General features: G+C 41.1%; 2 protein-coding genes across 3 annotated transcripts; both read right to left on the minus strand.

The window, feature by feature from the left end:
- Positions 1-5988: 5988 nt before the first annotated feature.
- On the minus strand, positions 5989-19950 carry LOC135475264 (uncharacterized). 2 transcript variants are annotated; one of them, XM_064755100.1, is made up of 4 exons: positions 19932-19950; positions 9300-9403; positions 8128-8427; positions 5989-6907 (listed from the first exon to the last, which is right to left on the minus strand). In XM_064755100.1, the coding sequence occupies exons 2-4, from the start codon at positions 9367-9369 to the stop codon at positions 6648-6650; spliced, it is 630 nt and encodes a 209-aa protein (XP_064611170.1). In that variant the 5' UTR covers positions 9370-9403; positions 19932-19950; the 3' UTR covers positions 5989-6647. The 2 variants fall into 2 exon arrangements, with proteins under 2 accessions (XP_064611170.1, XP_064611169.1); XM_064755099.1 differs by lacking the exon at positions 19932-19950 and adding an exon at positions 19016-19165.
- Positions 14046-14465, minus strand: LOC135475732 (uncharacterized protein K02A2.6-like). Its single transcript, XM_064755667.1, has one exon. It carries the CDS (start codon positions 14463-14465, stop codon positions 14046-14048), a length of 420 nt encoding a protein of 139 aa, XP_064611737.1.
- Positions 19951-25355: the final 5405 nt, after the last annotated feature.

Below are 25355 nucleotides of genomic sequence, written 5' to 3' on the forward strand. Positions count from 1 at the left end.
GCATTCATTGGATTTAAAGGAGACAACAGATAGTCCTGATGGTACGTCTTACTTGTATCTATATCTGTACAAAGACAAACAATGTCTCCTTTCACAGCGCCTTTACGACAAAGGGGATCATTTCAATTTTGATATAGTAAATTATCCTTATTTGGATAGCAATATACCAAAGGGTCCTGCATATGGCGTATACATATCTCGCCTTGTAGCATTTGTCAGATCTTGCGTTAATTGTGATGACTTTAATTTGCGTTACCAGTTCTTAGTTGAAAAACTAGTTTGTCAAGGATACTCCATCAAACGCCTTCATTCTAAGTTTCTCAAATTTTACAATCAGTATAACACTCTCGTTGGCAGGTATGGACAGAGCGTTCAGAATCTCTGGCGATCTGCATTGTGATCAACCACATAGACGGTGCCGTTATACTTATGTACAGATCTATCGCGTACATGGTATTTAACAACATAGATGGCGCTGGTTGCCCAGTGTAACCGCCTATCTTGTAGACAGCTTTTATACAGGCCAGCATGTCATGTGTAACATCCTAGATGGCGCCTCTTGTAATCTGAGATCTTTACATATTAACGGGAAAGACCTAATCGTCCTTTACATTTGAATCACAATAAGTTCGGTTAAGGTCTGTAACGCTCGTCATTTTCGAACTGCATCTAATACCGCTTAACCTGGGGTTAGGGGCCGTAAAGGTAGTCATGCTCATTACATCTGCATGATGCCTTTATGAACAGTTAAAATCAAAGCGCGACTGAGATACCTTGTTTAAGTGTTATTTGACCTGGAACTCATTCATGGACTACGAATTTGAACTTGAAATATGGAATACATGCCTGGAATATCCATTGTCTGCCCGGCATCATTGAAAACTGATGACCGCTTCTCTTTTGTGTGTTACCGGCTTTACTTCCTATTTGTATAATTTCTTGCATACCTTTGTCTTTGGGAGCTAGTGTTAAGCGTTGTTTTGGAAATGGATCTTGCGATTATCGACTTAGAACGCCCTTTACGGGCTACGGATGGTATAGGAATGTCGGACACGACGCTTACAATATTAGTAAAGAATGAGTTGTGGGTACAGTCTTAGAGAACTATGAGTTGTGGATTCAGTCTTCGGAAACTATTAGTTATCAGCACAGTATTAGAAAGCAATGAGTTGTAGGTGCATACTAAGGAAGAATGAGTTATGGGTTTAGTCTGAGGAAACTGTGAGTTATGGGTTCAGACTTAGGAAACAATGAGTTGTGGGTTCAGACTTAGGGAAGAATGAGTTGTAGGTTAAGCCTTAGGAAACAATAAGCTGTGGGTTCAGACTTAGAAAAGAATTAGTTATGGATATGGACTTATCGAACAATAAGGTATGAGTTTAGTCGCAGAAATCTATGAGTTGTGGGTTAAGCCTTAGGGAACATTAAGTTATGGTTTCAGTCTTAGGAAACAAAGAGTTGTAGGTTCATACTAAGGAAGAATGAGTTATGGGCTTAGTCTGAGGAAACTGTGAGTTATGGGTTCAGTACTAGGAAACTGTGAGTTGTGGGTTCAGTCTTAAGAAACAATAAGTTGTGGGTTCAGACTTAAGACAGAATGAGTTGTGAGTTCAGCCTCATGGAACAATTAGTTGTGGGTTCAGACTTAGGAAAGAATTAGTCATGGATTTAGATTGATCAAACAAAAAGGCATGGGTTTAGTCACAGAAGTCTATGAGTTGTGGATTCAGCCTCAGGAAGCTATGAGTTATGGGTTCAGTACTAGGAAACTGTGAGTTGTGGATTCAGTCTTAAGAAACAATGAGTTGTGGGTTCAGATTTAGAAAAGAACGATTTGTGGGTTCGGTCTTAGGAAAGAATGAGTTATGGGTCCAGTCTCAGGAAAGTATGAGTTATGTGTTCAGTACTAGGAGACAATAAGTTTTGGGTTCAGCCTTAAGAAGGAATGACTTGTGGGTTCAGACTTAGGAAAGAATGAGTTGTGGGTTAAGCCTGAGGAGACAATGAGCTTTGAGTTCAGCCTTAGGAACAATTAGTTGTGGGTTTAGCCTTAGGAAACAGTGAGTTGTGGGTTCAGACTTAGGAAAGAATTTGTTATGGGTTTAGACTTAGGGAAGAAAGCGTTGTGGATTCAGTCTGAGGAAACAGTGAGTTGTGAATTCCGTTCTAGATAAGAATGACTTGTGGGCTCCGTCTTAGGAAAGAATGCGTTGTGGTTTCAGCCTGAGTTAAGAATGAGTTATGGATTCAGACTTAGGAAGCAATGAGTTGTGGGTTCAGCCTTTGGGAACAATGAGTTGTTCAGATTTAGGAAAGAATTTGTCATGGATTAGAGTTTAGGGAAGAATGAGTTGTGGGCTCGGTCTTAGAAACCTATGAGTTGTGGATTCAGCCTTTGGAAACAATGAGTTGTGGATAGAGTCTGAGAAAAAAATGATTTGTGGGTTCGGTCCCAGGAAATAATGATTTTTGGGTTCGGTCCTAGAAAAGAATGATTTGTGGGTTCGGATTTTTGGAAAGAATGAGTTGTGGGTTCGGGTTTTTGGAAAGAATGAGTTGTGGGTTCAGTCTTAGAAAACTATGAGTTGTGGGTTCAGTCTCAGAAAACAATGAGTTGTGAGTTCAGCTTCAGGAAACAGTGAATTGTGTGCTCAGACTTGGAAAAGATTTGTTATGGATTTACACTTAGGGAAGAAAGCGTTGTGGATTCAGTCTGAAGAAACAATGAGTTGTGGATTCAGCCTTAAAATAGAATGTTTTGTGGGTTCAGACTTAGGAAACAAGGAGGTGTGGGTTCAGCCTTAGAAAACAATAAGTGGTGGGTTGAGATTTAGGAAAGAATTTGTTATGGATTTAGACTGAGGGAAGAATGAGCTATGGGTTCAGTCTTAAGAAACAATGAGTTGTGGATTCAGCCTGAGGAAACAATGAGTTGTGAATTCAGTCTTAGAGAGGAATGATTTGTGGGTTCCGTCTTAGGAAAGAATAATTTCTGGGTTCGGTCCTAGGAAAAAATGAGTTGTGAGTTCAGACTTAGGAAAGAATGAGCTGTGGGTTCAGCCTAGGGAACAATGAGTTATGGTTACAGACTTAGGGAACAATAAGTTGTGGATTCAAACTGAGGAAAGAATTAGTTGTGGGTTCAGTCTTAAGAAACAATGAGGTGTGGGTTCAGACTAAGGAAACAATGAGGTATGGTTTCAGCCCGAGGAAACAATGAGCTATGGGTTTAGACTTAGGAAGTAATGAGTTGTAGGTTCAGATGTGGAAAACAATGAGTTGTGGATTCAGCCTTAGGGAACAATGAGTTGTGGGTTCAGCCTGAGGAAATAATGACTTGTGGACTCAGACTTAGGAAAGAATTTGTTATGGATTTAGACCCAGGGAAGAAAGCGTTGTGGATTCAGTCTGAGGAAACAGTGAGATGTGGATTCAGTCTTAGAAAGTAATGATTTGTGGGTTCGGTCTTAGGAAAGAATGATTTGTGCTTTCAGCCTGAGAAAGAATCAGTTATGGGTTCAGACTTAGAAAGCAATGAATTGTAGGTTCAGACTTGGAAAACAATGAGTTGTGGGTTCAGCTTTAGGAAACAATGAATTCTGGGTTCAGATTTAGGAAAGAATTTGTTATGGATTTAGACTTAGGGAAGAATGAGTTATGGGTTCAGTCTAAGAAACCTATGAGTTGTGGATTCAGCCTGAGGAAACAATGAGTTGTGAATTCTGTCTTAGAGAAGAATGATTTGTGGGTTCGGTCTGATGAATGAAGGATTTCTGGGCTCGGTCCTAGGAAAGAATGAGTTGTGGGTTCAGACTTAGGAAAGAATGAGTTGTGGGTTCAGTCTTTGGAAACAATGAGTTGTGGGTTCAGCCTTAGGGAACAATGAGGTATGGTTTTAGACTTAGGAAAGAATTAGTTGTGGATTCAGTCTTAAAAAGAATGATTTGTGGGTTCGGTCTTAGAAAACTATGAATTTTGAGTTCAGTCTTTGGAAACAGTGAGTTGTGGGTTCAGTCTTAGAAAAGAATGAGTTGCGGGTTCAGCTTTAGGAAACAATGAGTTGTAAGTTCAGCCTGAGGAAACAATGAGTGGTGGGCTCAGACTTAGGAAAGAATTTGTTATGGATTTAGACCCAGGGAAGAAAGCGTTGTGGATTCAGTCTGAGGAAACAATGAGTTGTGGATTCAGCCTTAGAAAAGAATGATTTGTGGGTTTGCTCTTAGGAAGGAATGCGTTGTCGGTTCAGACTTAGGAAAGAATGAGTTTAGGGTTCATTTCCAGCAGAGTACAAGTTGTGGCTCAGGCGTTGGCATAAGATGAGTTTTATGTTCATTGCTGGCAGAGCACAAGTTGTAGCTCAGGCGTTGTCAGAACATGAGTTCATTCCTAGCAGAGTACAAGCTGTGGCTCAGGCGTTGGCATAAGATGAGTTTTGGGTTCATTCCTAGCAGAGTGCAAGTTGTGGCTTAGGCGTTAGCAGAATATGAGTTTGGGGTTCATTTCTAGTAGAGTACAAGTTGTGGCTCAGGAGGTAGCAGAACATGAGTTTGGGGTTCATTCCTAGCAGAGTACAAGTTGTGGCTCAGGCGTTGGCAGAACATGAGTTTTGTGTTCATCCCTAGCAGAGCACAAGTTATGGCTCAAGCGTTGGCATAAGATGAGTTTTATGTTCATTGCTAGCAGAGCACAAGTTGTAGCTCAGGCGTTAGCAGAACATGAGTTTTGGGTTGATTCCTAGCAGAGTACAAGTTGTGGCTCAGGCGTTGGTATAAGATGAGTTTTATGTTCATTCCTAGCAGAGTACAAGTTGTGGCTCAGGCGTTGGCATAAGATGAGTTTTATGTTCATTCCTAGCAGAGTACAAGTTGTGGCTCAGGCGTTGGCATAAGATGAGTTTTATGTTCATTCCTAGCAGAGTACAAGTTGTGGCTCAGGCGTTGGCATAAGATGAGTTTTATGTTCATTCCTAGCAGAGCATAAGTTGTGGCTCAGGCGTTGGCATAAGATGAGTTTTATGTTCATTGCTAGCAGAGCACAAGTTGTAGCTCAGGCGTTAGCAGAACATGAGTTATGGTTCAGTGGTTAGCAGAATATGTGGCGCGTGTCCTACATGTACAGTAGTAATAGTTGTGGCTTCGGCCTTAGCCGAATGTGAGTTGTGGCTCCATCGTTAGCAGAATATGGCTTGTTGATTTGGTCGGAGTGGAATTTATTTATTTATCCATTTATTAGATTGGTGTTTTACGCTATACTCAAGAATATTTCACTTATATGACGGCGTCCAGCATTATAGTAGGATGAAGCCAAGAGTTAGGGGGAACCCACGCATGTTTCTGACAAATCCAGCATGAACCGGACAGGTCTTGGCAAAACATGGTCTTGGAGTTGTGAGTTCAGTCTTAGCTGAATATGAGCTGTAGCTCAGGTCTTGGCAAAATATCAGTTGTGAGTTCAGTCTTAGCTGAATATGAGGTATAGCTCAGGTCTTGGCAAAATATCAGTTGTGAGTTCAGTCTTGGATGAATATGAGGTATACCTTAGGTCGTGGCAAAATGTGAGTTCGGTCTTAACTGAATATGAGTTGTGGCTAAGGTCTTCAGTTGTCAGTACGACCAGACCAAAACATAAATACAGGGGGAAGCCGTACGCGTAGCTATGTAAAAGTTGTGAGGCATGCCTGAGCAAAATATTAGTTGTCAGTGAAGTCGTAGCAACATGCGAGTTAAAGGTTAAGCCAGAGCAAAATATGACGCAGTCAGTTTTCTTAAAGCTTGAATAGGGTTTCAGTCTAGGCGAAAATGTGATTTGTCGGTCTAATTGAAATATGGCACGTAAACACTGGCCAAGGACATTCGTACTGAAGGAATAAGATGCCGGAACTATTACTCCACGGTCTCCAGATAGCAACTTATAATAGCGAATATAAAGCAGCATATTTGGGTTATGGGCTAAATGGGAAGATGATGGTCAAGCACAAAGGCATTGGATTTTATGTAAAGTTTTATTGAAAAAAACATCTGAAAAACAACAAAGCGTGGAAGTGAGTTTGAGAGATGTCGTTATAGTCGTTATTACCTGCTGGTTATTTATACACAATTCTCCATGAGGAGCTTTATAGCTCGTTACATATGGCTACATGTATTATGTTACATTATATCACTGAGGACTATTTATCAAAATATCTCATAATAAAATTTAACAGATTATCTAATAACACTCTAGCGTAATCCTTATTATTTCTTTATTTCAAATTAATCCAGAACAATGTATTCTCCACAGATAAGATAAATAGTAAACGAACCAATGTGATCAGTCTAGATTTTAAATCGATATCTGAAAATGCCTAATCTATATAATATTTCAAAGCAGGAATGAAACTGTGTGAAATCGTAAGTGGAATATTTTCGCATTTACCGTGAACACATTGATCTCTTGAAGATAATTTCAAATTTCCGGTGGCTTTTCTATTAAAATAACGAAGCTCTAGCAAAACCAAAATATCCGCTTTTATTGTCAAATAAAAGCTGGCGGAAAGCTGGCTCATTTTCGGCTAAGAGAATTTCAGCTTGATAAATGATAACTGGTGATCGCATTTTTTCACGTAGTGTATGGTTTACTCTAGCTTTATTTTAAATAATGGTCTGCGTTCACCACATGCGGCGAGCACAGAATACCAAGAAGAGTTCGGCCAACCAACATAGTTTCTCCGCGGTGACCTTCTGTTGACCGTTACATAGGTCACTGGAGCATTTGCAGACATCACCCTCAACTGATGAGATGGTCGCTGCACGACCGTATATCCTCCTTAAGTTTTCTTTGTCTGTGTCATCGGGCTGGTTACAACCATCACTGGTATCTGAGGATTCTTCAAGGCATCCACGCAGAACGGTGGTAAGTTCCACGTCAGCTAAGTCGGAAAATACAACCAAAAACGTGTAATTACTGTCAGTCAATCTTCAAATGTAAGAAAATGATCTTCACTTTATGTACTACTTGCCCTAAAATCCTCCGATTGTTCTCACAAAATAACAGAACTTCTTTGTGGAGGTCTTTTGAAGTAAAAATATAGGTATGTGTGGAGGAGGGTGACACCGTCTACCAGAGTGCACTGATGTCGTTTTACAGCTTCCACTGCAGCTTCCATTATGTATCCATATATATTACTGGAGGTTAAAGCCTTCCGCCCTGTTGTACCGGTTCGGACAATTATTATTCTCCGCAGCTGTGTGAAGCTCGCTTCTTGTATGAAATGTCATGTGATCAAAAATTTCCTTTTTTGATAATTATTGGTTTACCTTTTGGAATTTTGACAGTTTTGAGTGCCATACTGATTTCAGTTTCTGAGGCTAAATCAGAAAAACTCAGTATGTTTAACCCGAGTTTGCTCAAAGTGGAAACAACCAATGGAACTGGTTAAAATGTGTACAGGTCATTCTGTATGAAATTTGCTCTGTTGGGTTTTGTCATTGGTGAATGTTCTTTGAGTGTAAAATGTACCGTTTTTAATATATTTCCGGATATTCCTCATTTTGAAGAATTCCCATTTTGTCCTGGAGAATGAAACCGGAAAATCTAGAATGATAGAACCTGTATCATATTGTAGTCTATGATCTAGCCTTCAATAGATTTGTTAACATATACGGGTTAGGATCAGTAATTTTCTTTTGATTTCTGCAGGTTTTTCAATAAACAAACTTTGACTATAGAGTGAAGGTCTTTCACGGACTACGAATTTGAACTTTGATATGGAATTCATGCCTGGAATATTCATTGTCTGCCCGGCATCATTGAAAACTGATGACTGCTTCTCTCTTGTGTGTTACCGGCTTTATTTCTTATTTGTATAATTTCTTACATACCTTTGTCTTCGGGAGTTAGTGTTAAACGTTGTTGTGGAAATGGATCTTGCGATTATCGACTTGGAACGCCCTTTACGGACTACGAATGGTATATGAATGTCGGACTTGACGCTTATATTTTAACATCAATTCAATAAGTGTCTTTTATCAGATCTGTTTAAGGTATAATCACAAATTAAGTAATATAATCCTAAATTAACGATTAATTTCCGAATATGACTGGTGAGTGGTGGATGGGGGATGTTGTTGGAAGAGCAGTGAAACATACTTGAAGCGACAGAAGCATCCGCTGTGACTTTCACTTTGCCACACATCGCCTTCTTTCCTGCCCCAGGAGGAGGGCAGTCTTCAACAGTAATCATAACCGCCGTGTTATTGGTACCTCCCGTGCTATTGGTGATATTCCCCATGCTATTGGTGATACTCCCCATGCTATTGGTGATACTCCCCATGATACTGGTGATACTCCCAATGCATTTGTCGGTAGAATGCACATCGGAAAGAGCTGTCTCCACATCTCCACTCGATGGATTTGCTTTCCTGTACTGACACATATAGCACTGGAGGCCTAGAAAAATAGACACATTCGCCATACGTCATTTATGGCTACGAATTAACCATTCAGTAGGGACACAGTCCAAATGGTATTTGACAGAGAGAGATCCTATTAATTTGGGTGAAAACTGGCACTAATTTTTTTGTTTGACTGGTCGAAATTTTTTGCAATGATGAGGATTTCTTCTCGCAAATGAAAGAAAAAGGCTTCGTAAATCATGCTATTCAAAAATTTTGGTCTCGATGGCTGCTTATTTCTTGATGATTTCTCTGGATACAGACATTTGAGCATTTCAAATAAATATCTAAAAAAAATTAAGTCAACTCCATAAAAAGACATGACAGGCGATTAGCCCAAATAATTAGCTTTCACAAAATATCAACCAAGAGTGTGAACCTGTTGCCGTTGAAAATCGATAACAAACCTTTGGCATATTACTCACAAGCTTTCTCACGTGTGACGTAAAGAAATTCATGCCTTATTGGTGGAACAATTGATCTTCAACAAACGACAAATATATTGGGCAAACGGCCACACAACCCTCACCCGCCTCCATGGCCAAGGCCGGACTTGAGTGTAGTAACGTTTGAAAGAGATACATCTAGGATATAGTACAGAAAGACACAGCCATACCAAAACTGAAACCATACGCATAACAATCTGTATGAAGACCCCAACCATCTTACGCGAACAAGTATCGTGCATAATACAATAAAGGACAAACAAACAAATTTTACAAAACAAATACACACGTATTGTCATAAAGTAACGCATCAGTCGTACATAAAAAGAATAAAGGTAAGCAATACAATCTGCCAGGGACGAATTCTTAACTTATCATTTCAAAACCTTTTTACTTTAATATTTCCAAGTCATAGTCATACCTGTCACAACAGAAACACTGACAGCCAGACACATGGCCACGATCATTAATCCTCTTGAGAAACGATCCATTCTTCTAACAATGGAGGTCAAAAAATCTGTTAACCTGGATTTGAATAAAGACGTGACATCGATTAGTTTGAGGTTTGGAGGAAGCCTATTCCATTCCCTTGGGGCTGATGATCTGATGAAATGTGTGGATAGATTTGAAGTTAGAAAAGGCACATGGAGATTGAAAGAATCGGATCTGGTTGGGTAATTGTGAACGTCAGATTGTCTTTTGAACAGCTTTTGAAATTTGTGAGGAAGAGAGGGTGATTGGTGAGTGAATTTATGTGCGAGTAGCAAGGATGAGTATCTGTGTATTTGTGCAAGTGGGCGAGTTTGAGGTTCTTAAATTTTGGAGCCGCATGATCCAGTCTTTGTGAGAAAGTGATGAGTCGGATGGTGGGTTTCTGAAGAATCACTAAGGGGTGGAGATCACTCATGTATTTGTTACCCCATAAAACTTTTTCATAGGTAAGATAAGGGAATATCAGAGAGTAGTACAAAATAAGTAGTGTTTTTTTCTTGTTGGCTATTTCAACGCCATGCAAATATAACTCGCGGAAGTGCCTTATTTTGGATACATTTATGTGCATGGATTTTGTTTTACTAATATTAAGGGACAAGCGGTTAGCTGTCAGCCAATCGGAAATTTTATGCAACTCTACAGACATAGTGGATACAGCCTCGGCGCTTGTAGGTGCATAAGTGCAGACACTTGTATCATCAGCAAATTATGTGAAATCCAGAATATCTGATGATGCTGTGATGTGATTTATGTACAATAAAAATAATATAGCACGGAGAATGTAGCCCAGGGGAACACCACAATTTACTTTTTTGTTTTGACGTATTTCTCTCAAAGTGAACTGATTGGAATCGCCCGGAGAGATAACACTCGAACCACTGAGCGCTTTGAGCTCAAAACACATGGTATTCGAGTTTTTGTAGAAGGATTTTGTGGTTGACAGTGTCAAAAGCTTTGACAGGTCAAGGAAAGACACGACAGAATGTTGTTTGACGTCTTTGGCAACTACGAGGTAGTTGTATAGGGTGCACGCCGCGTGAGTAGTAGAGTGTCCAGTTCTAAAACCAAATTGATTAGGCGGAATGATGTCATTAGCTGTCAGAAAATCATTCATCATGTTTACAACTATTTTTTCCATTATTTTGCTCAGACTAGATAATACAGAGATAGGACGGTAGGTTGTGATGACATTGGTGTTACCACGTTTAAAGACGAGAGTAATTTTTGCCGAATTCAACGAAGACGGCATACAACCGGACATAAGGGACAAATTAACTATATGTGCAAAGGGAGTTGAAACATCTTTTGCAACAAGTTTGAGATCAGACATGTAAACGTCATATAAGCCTGGAGCTGATGACTTCAGACTGTATACTGGTTTCAACAAGACCAGGCGAGACAGGAGAAAACTGAAAGTTTTCCTCTACTGGCTCACCTAGAAAATCTGAAAAATGTTTAGGGCTTGGGAGTATCTTAGCATCAAGACTGGAAGCAATAGCCGAAAACAAGTCATTAAATCTATTGGAAATGACACTTTTATATGAAACAGATGACCCATTAATATTAAAACATTTAGGCATGTTCTTGCATTTACCACATCCCATTAGATCATGCAATACTTGCCTTTTACATTGTGATTTATATATTTTTTTTTCGAAGAAATCCTTTCGCGAAAAAACGGATCAAGTTGTTCAGTTTGTTTGTGTCCTATATTTGACGCGAGTCGGTATATCAGTAGATTTCAAATACTTGCGAAAAAGTGTGTTCTTCTCGACTACGGACCGTAAAATACTTCGTGTGACCCAAGGTTTGCGAGTATGTTTCCATGGGCTGTCTATGGTCATATCAGGAAAGTATGTGTTGTATGTTATGGATAATTTCCCAGTAAAACAGGATTAAGCCTCATTAACACTATCCGATGATAGAACGTCATGCCAGTCTATATTTTGAACATTTTCAATAAACAGATTGACTTGTTCTGGAATCTTTTTTCGAAAAGAGTAAGTTTATGTTTCTTTCGAAAAAGCACTAATCAAGGATATCGAATATAGGGAAATGGTCAGATATATCTGTTAAAAATATACCGGAGAAATTGCGCTGAGCATGCAAGTTTGTGAAGATGTTATCTACAAAGATAGCAGAGCGAGAACATACTCGAGTAGTTTTGTAATGGAAGGAAAAAGGTAATGAAAAAGGTAACACTTCATTAGTTCAAAAAATCTTTTGAAGGTAAACGGCTATCACACTTGAATAAGTCTATATTGAAGTCACCCAAGATACTAATTTTTTGTTTGCGGGTATATTACGAAGGGCTGTGCTTAGTTTTTCATTAAAAAGACACACGTTTTTGCCTGGAGGGCGATAAATAGTTCCAATAACATAGACATTTGACGGAGCAGCGATCTCCACAAATAAAGACATATGCACAAACTTCAACTAAAAAAGAAAGATCGTCGCGTATCTTGCAAGACTCAAAAGACCCATTAACATAGAGTGCAACACCTCCTTCCTTCCGTTTATCTCGGGAGGCAGAATATAAAGTGTAGTCTGGCATAGAATGTAAGCATTCGGTTAACGGGCTGAGCCAACTCTCCGAAAATCCAAGGACTGAAAAGTTAAGATTGAGAGTATGGAGAAAGCATGTAATTTCGTAAAAATTTTTTGCTAAGCTACATTTAAATGAAAGGTTGAAGACTGATTTTGATTATCATAACCGAGGGTTTCTGGGTGTTGAGTAAAACTTTTAGGGCTATAGTAGTTGGACAGGTGTAAGTCTAAATTACCCCCAACAGGCAATTTCATGTTCGTTGTCATCAATATGTGCTTTAGATGCATCATAGTCATTCACTTCAATTGGATTGAAGCACATCTGGTCAATAATATCAAGATTATATGTTGAGACGGTGGACGAGGCAGTTGATGATGAAGTAGGTGTTATGTAGGGAACATCATGGAATGACAGGTGGGAGAATGAATTGTGAGGTGGAACAGGTACAATTTTTCCACATAAAAAGCCGGGATGAGTGTTAGTTATAGGTATAAGGTACACATAGAGAAGTAATACATTTAAAAAAATACTTAAAGAATACAAAGAAAGTGAAAAGCTGATCTGTAAAAAAGCCACAATAGATACACAAAAAACAAAAAGTAACCACACGGTTGTATAGGATTTTCTACAAGTCACGCGACAAAGTAAGTGGATGTAATTAACATGAGGCGTCAACATAGAGTCGAAGGCACATATCCCGTGCAGTGTGGGTGGATATAATGATAAGATGCTGTAGGTTGAAAAGCGTGCACGCACTGTGGCTACGACACGGGGGTTACGAACAGTGTCATGGCACAATTCATAAAGAAAGGGTCAGACCGGCTTTCACAGAGTCTTTCAGTAAGAACTTGTGAAAGGAGCACGAAGGCAGCGTGCATGCAAACTAGTTTTAGGAAAGTGTGGTGTGCTATATTGAGGGAGCTACCGACAGCTACCCTATAACACCAGGTAATGCAACAGGCGTTCATGGGTACACATAGACATGCTTACATCCGGATAGTTCTGCAAGTATATACCTCTATTACATGAACATATGTAAGATGCAACTGCGCATTATCCAATATATGCTGATTAACACGCAGCTGCACATTGTCCCATTGGCACATAGAGTTACCAATTGGGAAACGAAGGGAGGTGGCATATGTTTGGATACTCAGCGAGCGAATCGCTAGTTCTCGGGGATAGACACTTCCTTATTGTCAACAAACAGTTTCCGAAATGAAATCTGTTTCGAGCAAATCCGCTGACAAAATTATCATCCTAAGTATATGTTATATGTGTTTTATACACATTTCCAGTGCGTTCTAGGACCTTTCAAGCTCAACTCCCATCCGGTGTTAGGCATACATCCATTCTGCACATGCCTTGACCGCTTTAGCTCAACTCACTCCGTGTGTTAGTCATGTACTATGTATCCTTTCAGTACATGTCCTGATTTCTTCTTGAGTTCAAATCACGCCTTATGTTAGACGTGTACTATACACCATTAATGTACATGCCAAGGCTGCTTTAGCTCAACTCACTCCGTGTGTTAGTCATGTACTATGTATCCGTTCGGTACTGTAATGTCTTAATTATTTGTGCATAGACAAATAAAACAGTTTGTTTGGTGACACACATGACGGCTGTATTCAGGCTTGTTTACATGATGGTGGACTTCCTGCTTGTTACCATGGAGACGGACAAGCTCATGTTATGTAACCAGTAGGGGGTATCGATACGGCCTAAAACTTTGCAGCCCTCCTTTTTCTTGAATAATAGTAAACTATAGTAAAATTTACGAAATCTTTTGGAACTTTGAAATTAAAAAACATGATGTTACAATGTTAGGCAACCTATTGTCCGCGAATTCTCTGCACATTAAAGAATTCAATGCTTTGATAACACCCTTTAAACTAACTTGAACACGGTTAATATAATTTCGCGAAACAGTCAAAACAAATGCACTTGATCAAAGCAGTTCACACTGAAACTGTCAGCATAAAACTCAATAATTAAAATATTTGAAAAGTTCAAATGAATTGATCACACACATTTGACTCGATGCAAATAATTTTCACATGTCAGCGTGGATGTAAAAAAATAAATTTTGCTAAGAAAGTTCACATTCCAACACATCACACATGGTCAGACAGATACACGGACCGGGAAGCACGGGAAGCGTTTCGGAATGTCCTGCTGGTTCGGTCCTGATGGAATGTTCAGATCATCGTACCGATCGAACAGCCTTTTCCAAGGTCCGCATAAAGCGTTCCGCCTCGCCGTTTGCTCTGGGCCAGTAAGGAGTTTGAAGCCTTGTATTTCCGCAAATTTCGTGAATTCATTACCATTGAACGACGGGCCATTGTGAGTTTTAAGTACGTCGACAATGCCGTGTTTGAAGAAAATTCTGTCAAATTTGGGAAATGCATGGGCGGCTGATGTCGATTTCACAACTTCATCTTCCGGGTTGTGGGAATAATCATCAATGACAACCAGGAGGTAGTCACCGTTTAGGAAAGGTCCACAAAAATCGGCACTAACATGACTCCAGGGCTTGTCAGGCATTTTGGTCATATTCAGTGGCCCTGGTTTTGGAGATTGTCCGTTTGCTTGACATGGAATACACTGACTAATTAAAGTCTCTGTCTCCTTGTCGATACCTGCGTACCACACTTTGTCGCGCAGCAATCGCTTTGTTTTCACGATGCCCTCATGTCCTTCATGGACAAGTTTAAGGATGAGTGTGATCTGAGCGTTTGTGGAATGATGATACGCGATCTGCGAAGAAGAATGTCGCCAGACGGTGTCAGACTCAGTTCATTTCTGATTTTGTAGAACTGCTGTACGTCTGGATCGTGTTTGTCCCATTTTCCAGAGCTGCCGCGAGCTTTGTCATAACCTCGACCTGTTTGGTTGCATTTTGAATATCAGTCAGAGTGAGTGACCTCGGTACAGCACCTTCGGCGATGAAATTGACACTGTCGGCTGGGGATGTCGAGACAGGATCAGGAGACAGGAAGACAGGTAGTCGAAGCTGCCAACTCTTGATGCGGGCAGGGCACTGGAAGCGCGGCTTGTTGAACATCCGCGGCTTGTGGTCAGTTATCACAGTGAATGCATGTCCAAACACATGTAGAAGAAATTTCTCGCAAACTATAGCCAGAGCCTCTCTTTCTGTTTGGGAATATCTGCGTTCCACGTCCGAGAGCGTGCGACTTGCGTAGCAGATGACGCGCTGTTGTCCGTTTCCGCCCACCTGTGTAAGGATCGCAGCAACACCGACCAGGCTGGCGTCAACCTAGACTTCCGTTGTGTTGGATCAAAATACGACACCACTGGCGTATCTGACAGTGAGGATTTTAGACGATCGAAGGCGTCGGGATGTTTTTCAGTTTAATCAGATTTAACGCTCTTTCTCGTCAGCTCACGCAGTGGTTCCGTTATTGTCGCCTAGTTGTGAATGAAGCGCGACACGTAGTTTGTCATCCCTAGGAAGCTTCGCACAGCCGATGCTTCCTTTGGAATTGGAGTGTTTTTTTACTGCGTCCACTTTTGCCGTATCCTTTTTCTTGCTTGGAAAAATACAAATCCGAAGAACTCCAGACTGGGTTTGTTAAAAGCACATTTTTCCAGCCTGAGTGTAAGGCCTTTGTCTCTAAGTCTCTGGAAAACCATTCGCAGTGACTTGTCATGTTCAGTTTGTGTTCGGCCAAACACGATTGTGTCGTCTGACGGGTTTTTCACACCCGGTATGTCAGTTAATGTCTGTTGAATCACGTCCTGGAAAATTTCTGACGCTTTCTGAGTTCGATCTGATGATACCCTTGTCGCATGTCGAGTTTGGAGAATACTGTCGCTCCGTTTAGATCATCTATAATTTCGTCCATGATGGGCATTGGATGACGTTCACGAAAGACAGCAGTATTTGGGAACGTCATATCCACACCGACACGGACACTTTATTTGTCCTTCTTCAGGACCACCACTACTTGCGGTACCCATGGTGTAGGACCATCAACCTTCCCTATGATGTCTGCTTTTTCTAGATTTTCAAGTTCTAATTCTACCTGCTTTCTCATGTGAAATGGTAGGCGTCGTGGTGGTTGAGTAATAGGTTTGACTGACGGATCTACATGTATTTTGAATTGGTAGTCCTTTAATTTGCCTACACCATCAACTGTGTCTGAGAATTCATATAGGAGTTCGTCAGCTAATAACAGAGGTTGTTCTGATGCGCGATTATTTTTCTTCACTGTCGGACTTTATCAACTGATGGCAGAGGTTGTTGTGATAGGGAACTATTTTTGTTCTCTGTGAGGAGTTTACCCTGCCCGTTTATCACCGAATGGAGATTGAGGCATAAACTGTCTGCCACAGTGAGGAGTTCAAGCTGTGTAGATGTCTCAAAAGCTAGCAAGGAACCTGAATTTTGATCCACCACATTAAAAACAGCTGAGCACGTTTTCTCTGATGTTTCTATGTTTGCCTCAAAAGTACCCATAACAGGCAGAAGGGTTTTGGAACCATAGACAAATATTTTTGATTTTGGCTTGCCGAGTGAAACTTTTTTGTGTTTCGTTATTTCAGTCTAACATTATTTATCTAACACGTTCACTGATGCGCCACTATCAATTTGGACTGGGACCGCTGTGCCTGCTATTTTGACTGCAATTTTGGGCTGTTTAGTGAGAAACTTTACACTGCTGCTTTTGTCACAAACGGTAAATACATGCTCATCCCCCGATGATGAAATCAGTGTTACTCACTTCTGCGTGTATTTGATTAACGGGCTTTTTGGTTCGATTTTGTGAGCTACGACACACGCTACCAAAATGGTTGAGTTTACCACAATTCCCACATGTTTTACCAGTAGCTGGACAACTTGTATTTTTTATGTGGCCAAACACATCCACAATTTCTACACTCATTATTTCTGTGTGGTTTGTTTAGGGGTTTTTGAAAAGGTGTATGCTTTTTTTGCTTTTGTGTCTAAATTTGCCTGGCTTGTTTGAGAGATTGTTTACCGTGACTGGGTCAGGTTGTAACTTTACTCCCATTTTCTGACTTTGGAGTTCAGATGTTTCTGTGGCTCAGGCAATGTTGATTTGTATCCTTGAACACGTACCCTTCGTAGCGCACATTTTTTTTCGTTAAGAAATATTCATCAAACTTTTCTGAAGCGGTTGCAAAGTCATCCCCAGTGTCTTTGAGTCCTCGGAAAACGTCTTGAAAAGGCCTGATATAACTACAGCGCGCGTTTCTGTTTGTCGTTGTTGATACCAGTTGCACTTACGTACAGGTCAATCCCCCATGCCATTTTTTCGATCGTGTGGCGAGCGATGACTAATCAGTGTCTGATCAGTCCCTGACCGCTTGGAAGGGACGAATTGCCGGTATGTTCAGTGCTTGAGCCATCGTTTGGATATCCATTGGCCTTGTTCACCTCGTAGCCAGATATAATGTCTTAATTATTTATGCATAGACAAATAACAACAGTTTGTTTGGTGACACACATGACGGTTGTATTCAGGCTTGCTTACATGGTGGCGGGCTCCATGCATGTTACCATGGAGACGGACAAGCTCACATTACATAACCAGTTGGGGGTATCTAAAACTTAAACATTACAAGTACATCCTGACTTCTTATTAAGTTCCACTCACACCTTATGTTGGGCGTGTACTATACACCATTTCTGTACATGCCCTGATTGCTTTATCTCAACTAACATCCTGTATTAGGCATGTACTATATATCCCCTCAGTACATGTCCTGACTTCTTATTAAGTTCCACTCACACCTTATGTTGGACGTGTACTATACACCATTTCTGTACATGCCATGATTGCTTTATCTCAACTAACATCCTGTATTAGGCATGTACTATATATCCCTTCAGTACATGTCCTGACTTCTAATTAAGTTCCACTCACACCTTATGTTGGACGTGTACTATACACCATTTCTGTACATGCCCTGATAGTTTTAGCTCAACTTACATCGTTTGTCCGGCGTGTACTGAACATCCATTCAGTTCATGCTCTGATAGGTTTAGGTAAAAAAGAATGACACCAGATTTGTATTTAACAGGTCAAATTTCATCCAGCTTCATACTTGTAGCTTTAAAATTCAAAATTGGTCATTTTTGACGTCACATGACCAAAGACGAGTTTTTACAGCGTTTAATTGGAAGTCAACGCTCTTTGCAAATGTTGATGCTTTGTGAATATCGTAACAGCATATCAAATTTCAGCTTGAACTGTGCAGTGGACATGAAGACTGTTAAAGGTTTTCATCATCCAACAACAAACCGGTTACATTTTGTTTCCAGTTTCCTGGTAGTTTTGCTCTTGACTACCTACCAGCAGTTTAGATTGGTCATGACAAACAGGGAAATCAGTAAAAAGTGGGTGCAGCCAACATTGTTTTGGAAAGAGGCCTGATAATCCTAACAGATAGAATAGCGATTCAAATATGAAAGGATTGAACCACTAATTACTCCAAGAAATTTTGTCTATGAGAAGAGCCCCTCACTATGCCATTTTTTGCAGTGATGAAACAATAGTTTCAATACCCCAGAAGACGTTTTCCTGTCACTCAGTGTACAGTATACATCTCCGTGAATAGTTTAGGGGCTAAGGATACAGATACAATTCAGGGGAAAAATCTGCTGTCCCCTCCGCATGTAATGGCATGGCCCACTCCATCTATGCTTGGAACATTAGTAATATCTAATCGATTTATGAATATAACCACGGTGAAACAGACCTATGTGTGGCAGGCATTTGTATGCTGTGCAGCTTTAGCCCCACCTATGTCACCCTACTCATAAACGTTTACATTTCGATGACATTGAACTATTACTTCCTCTATGAACACTGTAGATCTAAGTGTGAGGTGAAAGGGATATCTGAGAGCTCCAAACTATTCCCATGGTTTCCTGAACACTGTAAGCGTATATATTTAATTGTCTATCTCTCTTCAATCGCAGGAACAGAGATGTGACATGTGAGCAGCAGCCAAATTCTCCTCATAAACCATCGCTTCTGACCACACCTCCTTCACCCACCAAATTCAAGTCACGCCGACGTTACAAATCATTAAAAATCCCCTACCTGAATTAGTGATGATGGTGTAGTTGTCTGGATGGCAGGGATAGTCCTGGGACTGACTCACAAGCAGATATTGGATATAAACACAGAGCGACAGATGTCTGCAGGAAATGATCCAGGGGTTGCCACACAGGTAAAACGCAGTGCAGATTTCCACCTGTCACGTGACAAGTCTGGAAACGAGGTGTTTCCTTTTTAAATTATCTTACATAAAGGCTACCAAGCATTCCTTTGATGAAACTAGGGCATCCATAGGCCTAGCATTGTGTGTGTGTGAGAAGGAGTGCCTGGGAAAGGGATGCTTAAAATATGTTCATTATCTAGTAAGCCCAAGCGATTGAATTTAGTTATTTGAAAAGTGTTTTACACCGTACTTAAGAATATTTCATTTATGCGGCGGCGGCCGGTATTATGGGGGAGGGAGGGAGACCCGTGACCATCCGTACTTGAAGACAGGCGTCTAGGCCTATTAACTGTAACCCTATTTACTGAAGACATTGGCTTGGACAGACGTAGATCACTTGAAAAGATCATTGGAACAATTCATACACCTCACTGTACAAAGTGTAAGCTACATCCCGTCTTTTCGAGAAAACTCATTCTGGTCACAAGAGTGGATCAGCCTGACTGCATCAGCTGTAAGCTGTATCACGTCTTTACCGAGACCATCTAAATTCTGGGCATTAGAATACATACATCAGCTGTAAGCTGTATCACGTCTTTACCGAGACCATCTAAATTCTGGGCATTAGAATACATACATCAGCTGTAAGCTGTATCACGTCTTTACCGAGACCATCTAAATTCTGGGCATTAGAATACATACATCAGCTGTAAGCTGTATCACGTCCTTACCGAGACCATCTAAATTCTGGGCATTAGAATACATACATCAGCTGTAAACTGATCACGTCTTTACCGAGAGCACCTATGGATTCTGGTCCCAAGAGTGGACACACCTGGCTATATCAGCTGTAAATCGTATAACGTCTTAACCGAGAACACCTATATTCTGGCCATCAGAAGACATGCAACCGGCTGTATAAAACGTGTGTAACGTCTTAGAAGAGCAGGCCTAGAGGACTACTCTGGTCACGAGTTTATACACAGCGTATAAGTAAATACCACATTTGTATGTAAAGATACATAGGGTCTACATGCAGGCTGCAGTGATTTGTGTTCACAAATACAGTCGTAAGATAATTTTCATATTATAGTACAAAAATAAGCAATGGTCTCAAAAGGCGCTTGCTATATTATTGATATATGAATGTCTGGTTTGCGGACTGCATAAGTAAGCACCAGATAACCGACGAAGACCAGTCACAGTTTACTCAGCCGTCTGTATCGACCTTGCTTTTGTGTTCCTATGTTGAGGAGACATCTCGCTGAAATAAGATATCGAGTCCAGGGCATTTAAATCAATTCAAACAGCGTGTTGTTTACTTCACAAGCGTGCTTGTATAATCCGGGTAAACGCCCGGACTTTGGACTCCACCATTCTGAAATGACGTAGAAGAAAAGAAGACGAGACTCAATGATAACAAACATATAGGCCTAGCTGAAAGTAATAAATACGGTACAGCGCCATGTACACGTGACCTACACTTGACATTCCCTGCTACCTACTGTCATGGAAGTGAAATGCAGTTTCGTGAAAACTTGACAGAATCCCTCTGTGTCTTGTAACTCACTTAAACGTACAGAGTAAACTTAATGCGGCTGACTCGGTCAAACACGTGTTTGGCAGGTAGGAAGGGTCTTATATTAACACTGAAACACTGCCGAAATAACACAAAGACGTTTGAAAGCCGTCGGGCCGACGTCCTGTCAGGGACGAAATGACCGTCGGCCCGTGGTCGGTTGCGTGTCGGCACAGTTAGTTTGCTAATCACCTGACGTCCTTCAGCCGACCTTGGCCTGATACACCGTGGCCGATGGCGGTCTCGCCAGTGTCTGTAACCTCAGGAGTCAGGGATAGATTAACTTTCATATGGGTGATCATGTTACTGAAACGGTGGAGGAATAACACAAAATTCGGACGATGTTACTAAACCCACAAACCTTCTAACGTAAAGATACAGCCACTCTAGCCAGAGCTAGAATCGAGAATACAACCTCATTTAATCTTTCAGTCTGAGCAATTAGGCTGCCTGCTCAGTGAGGATCCTTGGCCTGTGTGTCAGTAACAACATAACAGGCATACAGATGCTGACTGATCGAGAATTCCACCTGTGGGGCCATGTTAAATTATTGAAAGTGACACAGTATCAGGGAATCACAAACATTTAGCACACGTACTTACTAGTGTAGTTGTACAATTGATGTCAACGTTAAGATAGTATTCCTGAATTATAGAAAAACTATTTGCAACGATTAACACCTGATTCAAACATGTATACATATTGGTCAGGTATATATTATACCTGACATTCATTCCTGACAATAAAAAAATTGACAAAAGTTTATATTAACGTGGAAGCTATACACGTTACGAATCCACAATAACCATATCGTCTAGTTATAAACTATTGGAAGGCGGCGCAATTGCTACGCACCCTACAGGTGGACACGTTTACCTGAGTCGTGATGGAAGGTGTCTACCCTCGGGACCAACTCCTCACAGACCCTGGGTCTGCGTCATCAACAAGGACACATGTTTCCTCCCCAGGCAAGAATAGGTGGCCATCTTTCATGACGCGTGGCCAAACCCACCACTCATACCGGGATGATACTTCGATTCTTACGGACTTACGAACTCCACACCGACATCACCGTTTGGCTCAACCTCAAAGCACACACCTCTGGAGGTGGAATGATCGGCGGTTGCAGAGCCTGGACATGGCTGTATGTGGGTAGTATTGTGTGTATTACGTAACCCAGCGAGGAGGTCTTCTCGTTATTGTACACACGTTCCACCCGTCGTGCATAATAATGATTTAATGGTGTTTAATTTGATGAGCCGCCAGTTCGGGTCCACCTCGCGTTTTTTTATCACTCAATCAGCCAATCAGCAGTAATAAATGCCCATGTTTTGTTTTACCACGAAGCTATTCCCTGTTCAAAGTGTATTAACCCCAATGTGTGAATAAAAGGAATAACATTGAGACGACACGTGCATACAGTGTGTTTGCCATCACGGCAACACATGATTAAGTCATGCTGACAAGTAACTTCGCGGTAGCAGTCGGGTCAAATGTCCAGGTAAGTAGTGGTCACATCGTCCAGCAGTACTTAATGCTTCCCGCAAAAAAGTGAAAGCGCCATTGTTCTGTGTGTAGGAATGCATGCTGCTTCCCCCGTCTTTGACCCTTTTGCTAGGAAGTTTACTTTTGGCACCGAGTGCCCTCCGTATCAATAGTACGTCTACGAACATAAGCTGACGATACCGCCTCCGGTCCACTCGAATTTTAAAAGCACCGGGATACGTTTATCAAAGTCGCAGTGGTAGCTTCGGGCCAACCACTTGTCCCGCCGTGGTCGATGTAGGCGATGTAAGGGAATATTTTGTTTTCGCCTCCCGGTAGATAAAAGCTCGTATCTGCCAACTCTTAATAGTGGATTGTTTGCGGAATACACCGTCTGGGTATTTGCGGAAATTGGGCGTCGTGGCTTCGTAAATGCCAGGCCTTGCGAAACGTCTTACGGCATACCTTCCACGTGTATTATTCGGCGTAGAGTTACGGGTCCTTGATGTAGCTGAAATGTCGATCGTGAAGGTTCAACCGCATGGTGGAAGAGTAGCGTTGCCGACTGCGATGCACACTTCGCATCGACTGTCTTGTGATCATCTTGAACCCATCGGTCTAAGCTGGCTTCGCTCCTTGGTGTGGGCGATACTGGGGGCGGAGGGGATGTTGCTGCTGCTGATCCGGGGTATGTGTCTGTTGGTAAGGAGGGAAGTGTGAGTTGGAGCGCTGGCTGACGTTGATGCTGCTTCTGTGGGTCTCTGTACCATAGATGAATGAAAAGGTCAAAACGGCAATGTGATCTGATCCCTCAGTGCGTGCTACTTGAGTAGCGCCACATGCATCGCTTTTCTCGTAACACCGATACTAGTGAAACGGCACGTTGAATTACTCGTTACAGCGCCTTGACTGTCATTCACAAGATTTTTCTATTGGTGTCCACCAACGAGTCACGAATGTTTCTATGACATATACATAAGCCTTATGTCTCATTTTTAGTTTATTTTCCCCAAGTAGCAATCTTTAGAACGCTCAGCTTAAGGTGTACACAAATTATCCCATCTACATGTATAGATGACGACAGTTGGCTAATTCACTTCAGGTCACTTTTTTAAACTGAGATACAAATTGATGAAGAGCAACATTGCAACCATATTAACGAAAAAGCTAACATAAGCCAGAAGCTTGGCCACAATCTTAACGATAAAGATAACATAAACCAGAGCAACATGGCCACAATATTAACGATAAAGATAACATAAATCAGAGCAACATGGCCACAATATTAACGATAAAGATAACATAAATCAGAGCAACATGGCCAAAATATTAAAGATAAGAACAAAATAAACTAGAGCAACATGCCCACAATCTTAACGATAAAGATAACATAAACCAGAGCAACATGGACACAATCTTAACGAGCTTGAGCTGTGTTTATCGGCTGCGCTTATTGCCATGGTTGTTCGACGTAAAAGACGTCTCATCATGAGAACAGTTTCTCTCCTTTGTCACCATTTTGCCCAGGTCATGTGTTTTACGACGGTCACGTTATTTCTACACGCCCAGTGATTGACTACTTTCACTCAACTTCACTCAACTTGAGGACAAAAAATACACCAGCATATTTCCCATTCAACCGTGCTGGATAGTGTTGAGTGTTGTTGAACGAGATTGAGGAACCCGTCAAGACTACTAAACTTGTTCACGCTTGTTGAGTCAACAAAAGTTGAGTGATGCTGGGTAGTCAAGACAGGGCTTAACGCGTTTATAGGTGAAAAAAAAACAGCAAAATGTTTGTAAACACCGTTTGTTACACACTTAAAGATATGTCAAAATGAGATTTGTTCTCAAATTTCTCTAGTGCTGTGGAAATACAGTAATTGTTATAGTACATGTAATATACACGTTATCAAAATAAATATCTCCAGCAGAGGTTAGATTATGTACTGCACAGCAATTTGATGACCTATTGTATCTTATACATGTACGTACATCTGTAATGTTTGCTTTCATGGAAAACATATAGGTTCTGTGCTGTACTGCTTCTCTCAAAGCAAACTTTCAAAAATGTATATTTGATTTCTAGTTACTCTTATGGGTTTGATTGTAACGAACAATGCCATGTTAAATATTTTTCCTTGTAGCATTTGGAAACACATGTACCTGTCATACGCGGCCTAGTTTTATCTAGTTTCACAGTAAATTCAAGGTATCTTGTGGGAAAGGTCATTCACTCGGAACCGGTCGGATAAAGTTGTACTGGAATATATCATTGCGCACCACGCTATCCACATCCATCTCTCCTGCTAGCGTAATGTATTACAAATTCAAAGTATGGATTTGAGTAGTCAACACCGATGACAGTTTAATCTGTTCAATATATTCTTTGCGTGAATGCTAATGTCTCACGACGTACACTACGCATACGCGTAATTATTACGACACGGGCGCTAGACTCGGTGATAATTCGAATTGTCTTCCCGTGTCAGTCCGGGTCGTAATTCTTACGCGGTCTGAGTGATCGCTAGAGTAGTAGAGAATGTTGCAAACGTGTCGTTTTGAGGTGGCGAAATTAAAGTGGCGCAGGTGTATCGTTGAGTCCTCGGTCATACGAGTGACGTCACACGTTCCATGTTGTCGCGCCAAAACTGATGTCACGCGCGAGAGCATCTCCTTCAGCTCCATGTCGTGCCAAAAGTGACCAATGGGTGAGCTCCATTTCTCGCCAAAAAGTCGGTTTGTAAAGTTGGGTTGAGCTTCATGGAGGTGAAGAAGCTGCTCTGGCGTCTAGCGTGAATGGCGTTCACCCATGGATCAGTTTTGGCGCGAACGAAATGGAGCTAACCCATTGGCCAGTTTTGGCGAGAAAATATAGCTGAAGGAGCCGCTTTCGCGCGTGACTGGTGTAATAATTTTTTTACAAGTTCTTAATTATAACTGGTACAGAGACACGTTCTCTTCACAAGGTCATAACTGTGGTTTTTAAAAGAATGAGTTATTAGCAATTTATTAAAACGCAGTCTGTATACGAGGACTGCATTAACAGGTTAGTGACAAGATATTAAGTTTGTCTCTTCTTCGTGCATTCAAATAATACAACTTAGCAACAAGTTATTAAGACAGTTCTTTCCTTGACCACGTAACAAGGCGGG

This window comes from Liolophura sinensis, chromosome 9, assembly GCF_032854445.1.
Source record: "Liolophura sinensis isolate JHLJ2023 chromosome 9, CUHK_Ljap_v2, whole genome shotgun sequence".
NCBI classification, from domain to species: Eukaryota; Metazoa; Mollusca; class Polyplacophora; order Chitonida; family Chitonidae; genus Liolophura; species Liolophura sinensis.

Coding starts and splice junctions, on each gene's coding strand:
- LOC135475264 (XM_064755100.1), bottom strand. CDS start 9,369: ATGGATCGTTTCTCAAGAGGATTAATGATCGTGGCCATGTGTCTGGCT. Junction 8,428..9,299: donor CAGTGTTTCTGTTGTGACAG/GTATGACTATGA, acceptor CTATTTTTCTAG/GCCTCCAGTGCTATATGTGT. Junction 6,908..8,127: donor GGATGCTTCTGTCGCTTCAA/GTATGTTTCACT, acceptor TTTCCGACTTAG/CTGACGTGGAACTTACCACC.
- LOC135475732 (XM_064755667.1), bottom strand. CDS start 14,465: ATGCCTGACAAGCCCTGGAGTCATGTTAGTGCCGATTTTTGTGGACCT.